The sequence below is a fragment of the Rhinolophus sinicus genome, linkage group LG04 (genome assembly GCF_036562045.2).
Source record: "Rhinolophus sinicus isolate RSC01 linkage group LG04, ASM3656204v1, whole genome shotgun sequence".
In the NCBI taxonomy this organism is placed as follows: Eukaryota; Metazoa; Chordata; class Mammalia; order Chiroptera; family Rhinolophidae; genus Rhinolophus; species Rhinolophus sinicus.
In genome coordinates this window covers 178,503,614-178,512,382 of record NC_133754.1, presented here as the reverse complement: position 1 = coordinate 178,512,382, position 8,769 = coordinate 178,503,614, and the positions used below count along the sequence as shown (strand labels likewise).

The following is an 8,769-nucleotide window of genomic DNA, read 5'->3' as shown; positions in this document are numbered from 1 at the left end:
GGGACTTCAGCGGCTTTTCTCTTAGTGGTCGAGGCGCTGACCCTCTTCTCTTCCTCCCACCGAGCGCTCTCTTTCCTCCGAAGTACCCGGAGCTGCCCGCCCGAAGGGTCCGGACCGAGCTAAGCTGGGTAACTGCACTGAGGTCAGTCGGCAGGAAGCGGCGGGCATGGAATACGGGTGGTGGGCGAGACTGCTTTGTCCGCGCGCCCCTTCGACGCTTGTTGCCTCCGCGATTCCCCTGCCCCGCCTCCTCCCTGGCTCCACCTTCCTTGGGCTCCCCCCAAAGCTTCCTCGCACCCCTCTGCCGTCCTTCCTCTGGCCCCTCCCTCCTCAGCGGCCCCAGCTCCCCCACAAACCCTTCTGCTGACCCCGCCCTCGCTGCGCTGCCTTCAGCGGCCTGGTTTTCTCCTCTAACCCCTCTGCTGGCCCCGCCTCCCCGGGAGCCCCTCGGCTGGCCCTGCTCTCACCCCCGACCCCCGACCCGGTCGCTCTCTGCCCACTGTGCACCGCTTTGGCCCTTCCACGCCTCTTTAAGTTTGTTTCAGCTACTCCTTCTGGGACCTACTCCTTTCTCTCACTTAACCCTGCCTCCTGTGCACCCCTCTCCCTACCTGACTGTGGGGTCCCCACATTCCTCCACCGATCCAGGCTCTCTCCATATGGCTTAGCAAATTGTTCAGAGGCTTGTCGCTGGGCATTGCAGTTCCCTGCTTTCTAGAGCTCCCCACCCCGTGGGAGAGTCCCTTGGTAACTGAGTGTAGGCCCAGTGGTAAGTCCTTACGGAGGGAAGCACAGTATCGCTAGGCATAGTGGAAAGAGTGCTGGAGTTCACCCTCCCTGCTGGATCCCCGAGCAGGTCTGCGAGGGGCTAAGCGGTGCCTTTCTCCCTAAATACCCCAGACGCCTTCTGATGCAGAATCTTGGCTCTAACCGTTGTCCTTTAAACTCTTGGAAATGAGTAAAATCTTGTCATGAGCCCTTCTTTTAAGCAACGTTGGTAGGGTTTTCAGAACCATCCATCCAAACCCTCAGTGTGCCGACTGAGTTGAAGGCAAAAGACACGTGTGATTGACTTAGTGACCTCAGCATCATCCTCTTGATGATGCTTTTTGGAGTTTTTCCTGAGGATCCTTACCCAATTTTTCAATTACTCAGCAGTCTTAGTTGATAGGAAAACCAAAATGTCTGTGTCGATAAAACCTCCAGTCACTAAGTAGATTCCTCCAAGCCTCCGCACTAGGACAGTGTCTTTTATTCACAAGACAGTGACTGACACCCCTCTTTGGTAGTCAGGCATCCCTGGGGTCTGACCCCAGCTCCACCATTTGCTGTAAAGTTTGGCAAAGAAACTTCTGTTATCGGACTTTCCGTTTTATCGTCTACAAAAGGAGCGTGATTAACTTATCACACAGGGTCATGGTATGGATGTGTTGAGATCCTACTTATGAAAAAAATCACTTTGAGGGTCCTGTAAATAGTAGGATCTCAGCTCAAGTGAACTCCTACTCTTCAGATTCAAGTCTGTCTGGTTCAAGCGAGCAAATAGCCTGACATGTTGCCCTCCCCCAGGCACCATGACGACCCTGGATGATAAGTTGCTGGGGGAGAAGCTGCAGTACTATTACAGCAGCAGTGACGATGAGGACAGCGGCCACGAGGACAAGGACAGCAGCAGGGGTGCCCTGGCCGGCAGTTCGATGCCTGCAGACGCTGAGTTGGCAGGCGAAGGCATCTCAGTTAACACAGGTACTGGAAATCCCTGAGCTCTGGGAACAGGTCGAAGAAAGGTCCATTAAATATGTATCACTCAGAAGTCTGATCACTTCCAAAGATAAGCTAGTGCTGTCCCTTCACTGCACAATACAAACAGGTGTGCACAGCAGCGTGGTAAGGAACACAGACTGGCCTGGCTTTGAATCCAGCTTCTCAAATTAGAAGTTGTTTGGTATCCCGTAAATCCTAGGTATGTTAGTAGTATAAATTCCTAGAAATGGGATATTTACGTTTTAGTAATTCCAAATTGCTATCAAGTTGAGATGGTACTCTTTTATAGTTTAACGAGCAATACAATATTTCTCAATACATTTGCCCTCCTCCTGTGTTATCACACTTTTTGTATTTGCCATCCCAGTGGATGACAAATGGTAACTCATGGTACTTTTATTTTCTCTCTAAGAGTGATGTTGAGCCTCTTTTCATAACTTTAAGAGATATTTTCATATCCTTTGCTTATTTTTAAATTGATCATTGGTCTTTTTCTTCTTAGGGAGCTGTATATTAAGGAAATTAATCTGTGGCATGAGTTGTAAATATTTCTACCCATTTGTTGTGTGTTTTTTGACTTTATGTTCTTTTCCTGGCAAAAATTTTTATTTTCATGTACTTAAAAGCATTATTTTATAGTTTCTTAATTTTGTTTCTTACTTAAAAGGCCTTTACTCCAGGATTATAAAAAATTCTCCCATGCTTTTTGTTAGTATTTTTACGATTTTACATTTTTTACACTTAAATATGTATTCATCCATTGATTTGTCTTTTACTGTCGTGTATCACACTGTTTTTAATAATTGTGTTATAACATGTTTTAGTATCTGGTAGGGCTAGTCTCCACTCAGTATTCTTCTATGTCATTATTTCCCTAACTTTTCCTTATTTTTCCAAAGCAGTTTTAGGAGTATACACACGTATGCATAATCATGTATTTTCATTGGGAATGCATTACATATATAGGTTAATCTAGGGGTAATTGGCACCCTTGTGTGATGTTGGGTCTTCCTAATCAGGAATATGGTTTTGCCTTTGCATTTATTCAGGACTTTCTTAGTGTTTCTTACTTAAAAGGCCTTTACTCCAGGATTTTAAAGTTTTCTTCACGTAGATTTTTATTAGGTTTTTCTGTGGTAACAGAAGACGTCCAGATCACAGTGGCTTGTGACAACAAAGGCTTACTCAGTCATGTTACATGCTGCCTGTGGAGGTCAGCGGGAGCTCTGTTTCTGCTGCATATATCCTCTCTAGGAACTAGGCTGGCAGAAATGTCATTTTCGTGACCGACTGTAGGGAGCAAGAGAGGCCTGCTGGAGACATGTAATGGCTCATGAATGTTTAGCTCACAGTCCATTGGCCAAAGAAAGTCACATGGCGAAACCCAACGTCATTGGGTTAAGGCTATATGTACTTATCCCCCAGGCAGTACTATAAGTCACATGGCAAAGGGCAGGGATATATAGCCTGGGGCAGGGAGGTGTGGGGTAGTTTGAGTAACAGAACAACCTGCCATAATGTTGTAAAGATTCAGATCATACGGAAACGTAGGAAGAAAAAAGTTCTCTCTCACCAATCCCCTCAGATCCTGCTACTTAGAGACAACCACTGTTAACGGCTTATGCATCCTTCCAGCCCTTTTTCTATACACATACAAATGTACATGCATGTATATAAATATCCATAAATATGTATACATCTGCATAACAGTTCTTTTTCTAAAAATCAGAGGATCATAGTATGATACTATTCTGCATTTTGCTTTGTTTTTTCCCTTGACCTAGTGTATTTGAACATCTTTCATGGCAGGAAACATAGCTACCTCGTTCTTTCTAAGAGTTGCTTTCCTTTCTTTTGAGTAGATGAATCATTATTTAACACACCTGCTAACATTGGACCTTAGTTTGGCCCTTTAGTTATATCACGCCGTGATGCGGTGGACTTCCTTGTATGTCCACCACTCTGCCCTGTGTGAGCGTCACTGTGGTCAGTGGAGCAAGCTTTAGACAGATGTAGCTGGTCCATCACTCCTTGCTCATCCTTCTTGGTCACCTCCACGTTCACCCCCAACTCAGGTCCAAAAGGTGTGATCAATGACTGGCGCCACTTCAAACAGTTGGAGACAGAGCAAAGGGAGGAGCAGTGCCGGGAGGTGGAAAGGCTGATTAAGAAGCTGTCAATGACCTGCAGGTCCCATCTGGACGAAGAGGAGGAGCAACGGAAGCAGAGGGACCTCCAGGAGAAGATCAGTGGGAAGGTAATTTGCAGCATCGGGCTTTGCTCAGAAGCTACCCTGGCTGCCGGAACTGGGGGTTAGTCTTTCAGGAGGTGTAGGAAGTTTGATTTGGCCTCCCAAGAAGCTGTGCAATGCTGGGGAAAGTATCGAGTCATGTCATCACTCAAACACACCTGGGTTTGAATCTCAGCTCTGCCACCAGTGACCACGGGGCGGGGAACGTCTCTTCCGTTCTGAATCTGGCTTTTCATTGATGACATGAGGTCAGTATGCCTACCTCACAGGGTGGGTCCAGTGCCCATTACAGTGCCTGGCCCGTGGAAAGTGCTCAGTAAATGTGTGTTTCCTGTCCTTTATTGAGCTCTTACCTTGGGCTAGAAATAACCCTCTGAGGTTGGTGGTATTATTTCCATTTCATAGATGATGAAACCAGTACTTAGCAATGGGAGGAGACTTACTCAAGGTCATGCACCTAGTAAAAGCAAATAGAAACTGGGATTCTAACCCAGAGTTTCCTGCTCTTTCCACGATGTTGCTGTTTCACTGGAAGCCTATTTTATGAGAATTTATTGTAATGAGGTGATATAATAGAGGCAGGCAGACACTGGAAGATGCATGGAACTAAGTTCCTGCCTCTCTTCCCAGTACCAAAAGAACCCACTATTTTCCCCCACGCCCTATGACCCCGGGTGAATGTCTAGGAGTGCCTGAGATCCTTCGGATATGGCCCAAAGCTGGAAGTACCAGCTGGTATCAGGGAGCAGATAAGAGGATTAAGAGAGGAGCCATTCACCTGGACCAGGAGGAGGATTTCAGGGCATTAGCCTCAAACAAAGATTGTAACAGATTAGAAAGAGCCACTTGGGTGGGCTCAAGTAGAGTAGAAAGCTCTGACCTGGGGTGCAGATTGGGAATGACACATAAAACAGTGAATTCAGAGTGGTGCTGACTGTGACGCAGTAACGTCTGTTCTGATCCAGTGTGGACCCCACCCTCCACCCTCTTAGTCTGTGCCAGGCTAGGCAGAGCTAGGCTTTTGCAGGAGCAGGGCTGTCTTGCTGCACTAAGAAGATGCTTTTGTAACTTAAGCTGGCTGCAGGGAAGTGTGCACACTGCTCACAGCTTCCTTATGTTGAGGTGAGAGACCAGATGAAGCAACACGTCCCGTGATCCTATGAGGCAGCCTTGACAGACAGAGGCTCTCCCTGTCACTGTGCTGAGTTGTCTGCAGTAGAAGAGAACTAGAAACTGCCCGAGTGCTAGAAATAGGGGTGGTTAATCAAAACATGCACATAATGTATAATTTTATAAACAATATTTGGAAACATGAAATATTTGATACACTAATGGTAAGTGGCAAGCAGGTTACAGCTTAGTTGGTACACTCAAGCTGCTGTTATAAAAGCAGAATCCATTTCAGCATGTGTGACTGTGTGTTGTGTGTGTGTGGGATGCGCAATGTCATCTTTGAAGTGGTCTTTTCAACAAAAACAAAAGAGTGGATAAAAGGATTCATCCATTGTCAAGAGCGACAAAAAGAGAAAAGCTCAGGAAGTGGTATTATCCGGGGCTGCCTATTTGGATTAAGAAGCAACATTGATAAAGCAGTTAAAAGCCTGGGTTTTTTAAAAATTGGATTGGAATCCTAGTCTTAACGCTTGTTACCCTGTCAACTTGTGCAAATAATCTCAAGTCTTGGAACCTCATTTATAAAGTGGGGTTAATACAGATTCCTTCCTGATGGGCTTCGCATAAGAATCGGTGAGATACAGTGCATACAGAGCGCTTCATGGGGCATGCCACCTGTGTCGTAAGCATGCGGCACACGTCAGCTGTTATCACAAATGTCCCGTTTGTGTTTCTAATGCTCACTTGCTGGTCCTCCTTCAGATGACTCTGAAGGAGTTTGCCATGGTGAATGAGGACCAAGACGATGAAGCGTTTCTGCAGCAGTACCGGAAGCAGAGAATGGAAGAGATGCGGCAGCAGCTTCACAAGGGGCCCCAATTCAGGCAAGTTTTTGAGATCCCCAGTGGAGAAGGGTTTTTGGACATGATTGATAAAGAACAGAAAAGCACCCTCATCATGGTCCATATCTATGAGGACGGCATCCCGGGGACCGACGCCATGCATGGTTGCATGGTCTGCCTTGCTGCAGAGTACCCAGCTGTCAAGTTCTGCCAGGTGAAGAGCTCAGTTATCGGGGCCAGCAGTCGGTTCACCAGCAATGCCCTTCCTGCCCTGCTTATCTACAAGGGGGGCGAATTGATTGGCAATTTTGTTCGAGTCACTGACCAGCTAGGGGAAGATTTCTTTGCCGTGGACCTTGAAGCTTTTCTGCAGGAATTTGGATTGCTCCCAGAAAAGGAAGTCTTGGTGCTGACGTCTGTGCGTAACGCTGCCACCTGTCACAGTGAGGATAGCGATTTGGAAATAGATTGAACTGATAATCTCCTGGCATGGATTTCTCATTGTTTGGGCTGGAAGGCACATGTCTTGTGTGTTTATTTTTGTTCCTTCCTGTGTCTGCTGGCTTTGCAGCTGTTCTTTGTAGTCCCTTTTATTATATGTAGACTCAAGAAATGCTCAGATTAAATCAGAATGCTGAATCACCTTGTGGTTAGCAATAAAGTGACTTAAAGTTGTATAAACAGGAAGCTAAGCTTTTGAACGGTTTACTTAAAATTCTCCAGCTTGACATTGTTGTTGTTGTTTCCAGTCAATATTTACATGGCATCCTAAAGACAGTGTCCTGGAAATTGTCTTCAGATGAGCTCAGAGGCCTCTGCCAGGTCTGGGAGTATAATTCCATGGTTAGTTTGTTATTTGCAACATAAATAGTGCATTTCCTTCATCAAATGATTGTAAATTATATTTACTTGTAATCAGATCCATAGTTCAAGAAGGAAGTTAAGTTTTTCCCCCTAGACCCGGTTCTCTGTCGGGGTCTTGTTTTAAGATTCCAGATGATGTGTGTTTGCCCCATCAAGAAGGGTGACCTCTGCTGCTGGAGACCGTGTCCCTCTCAAGCATTATTGAGTCTAGAGTAGGAGGAAGGATTGATGCTGGCTGCTCCATTGATGCTGGAAGACCAGTTTGAGCTGGCTGGAGCTGGAAAGCCTTTCTAGAGGAGGCTCATTCAATAACATGGTTCTCATCTCTTTCTCTGTCTCTCTTTTATTTAACAAGGTATTTTTGTGTGTAATGTAGCTTTTTAAAAAGACTCTTTCCAAAGTGTTTTCTTTGTAGACGTAGACGATTTGTTTGTTGTTAAATAAAACAATGGGATCATTCTGAGCATACTGTTCTATAGTATGGTCAACCAACAGAGCAAGCTTTTTTCCATGTTATGAAATACTCTTCTACAACATTTTTTAAATGGCTATTGATATTCCATTGTACAGGTGTGCTGTAATTGCTTGGCAGTTGTCTCTTAAAAAGTAAAACAGCACAGACTTTTTATTGCAGAAGTAATAGATGTTCATTATAGAAAATGTAAGAAAAATTATTAAGATAAAAAGTGATTTGAAAAGCCTTATAATTCTACCAACCAAAAACAATCCCCATTATCATTTTTAGAAGTATCTTTCTAGTATTTTCTGTGTATTTATAGTGATTATTTGCTTTTTTCCTCTTGTTTTTTTTATTTTAAAAAAATGTACATTTTAGTGTAAAGGAAAATGTAATCAGGAATTAAATATTAGCTTTAAAATCCACAGTTTTACTTTTCCTGACTACTTAGGAATTGACTAACTATAAAAAGGTCTTGAGAATATCTGTTGTAATTAATCAAGAAAAAGAAAGTGCGTGGTTTTTCTGATTAAAAAAGCTCATTGTAAAAGTGTGGAAAGTACAGAAAATTATTAGAGGCAGAGACAACCATTGTCAATGTTCTATTTTATTTCCTTTTACTCTTTTTTCAATATTTTTAATTACATTCAGAGCTTATTACTTTAGTTACGTGTCTCTTTTATTTAATATATCATAAAGACTTTGACATGTTATAAAATTTTTAAATAAATAATTTTTAATGGCTGTACAATATTTCATCATTTAGATATACCATGATTTATTTAACCAGTCCGTTAATATTGGTTAGAGTCCCCGCTTTTTCCTAAAACACATAGCAACTGTACTTTGGGCCATATTTTTTTTGGTTCTCTTAGTATGGATTTCTAGGAGAGGAATCTTTGGGTAATAGACAGGAACATTTCAAAATAGCTTCTATAAGCCATCTTTCCTCATTGGAAATGAAAATATATTATGCTGTTACAAAACCTTGACTTTGCTTTTTAAGAATGGAAATTCTAGGGCAGACAGGTGGCTCAGTTGGTTAGAGCGCGGGCTCTGGGCCACAGGGCTGCTGGTTCGATTCCCACATGGGTCAGCGAGGTGTGCCCTCTACAACTAGAATGAAGTCAATGAGCGGCTGCTCAGCTCCTGGGTGGCCAGATGGCTTGGTTGGTTGGAGCGTGTGCTGTCAACCACAGGGTTGCCAGTTCGACTCCCGCAATGGATTCTGGGCTGCGCCTCCTGCAACTAATAATGGCGACTCTGTCTGGAGCTGAGCTGCACCCTCCACAAGTAAGAGTGAAAGGACAGCTTGACTTGGATGGAGCTGATGAGAGTCCTGGGAAAAACACACCACTGTTCCCCAATAAAAAAAAGTCCTGGAAATACACACTGTTCCCCAATAAAATCCTGTTCCCCTTCCCCAATAAAACCCCAATAAAATCTTTAAAAAAAAAATAATTCTAGAGTAAAGTGAA

The 8,769-nt window shown here is 44.0% G+C and overlaps 1 protein-coding gene across 1 annotated transcript; it reads left to right on the top strand.

The window, feature by feature from the left end:
• On the top strand, nucleotides 1-8,035 carry PDCL (phosducin like). Its single transcript, XM_019728499.2, has 4 exons — nucleotides 1-142; nucleotides 1,570-1,746; nucleotides 3,840-4,021; nucleotides 5,891-8,035. The coding sequence occupies exons 2-4, from the start codon at nucleotides 1,575-1,577 to the stop codon at nucleotides 6,440-6,442; spliced, it is 906 nt and encodes a 301-aa protein (XP_019584058.2). The 5' UTR covers nucleotides 1-142; nucleotides 1,570-1,574; the 3' UTR covers nucleotides 6,443-8,035.
• The last annotated feature ends 734 nt before the right edge of the window (nucleotides 8,036-8,769 follow it).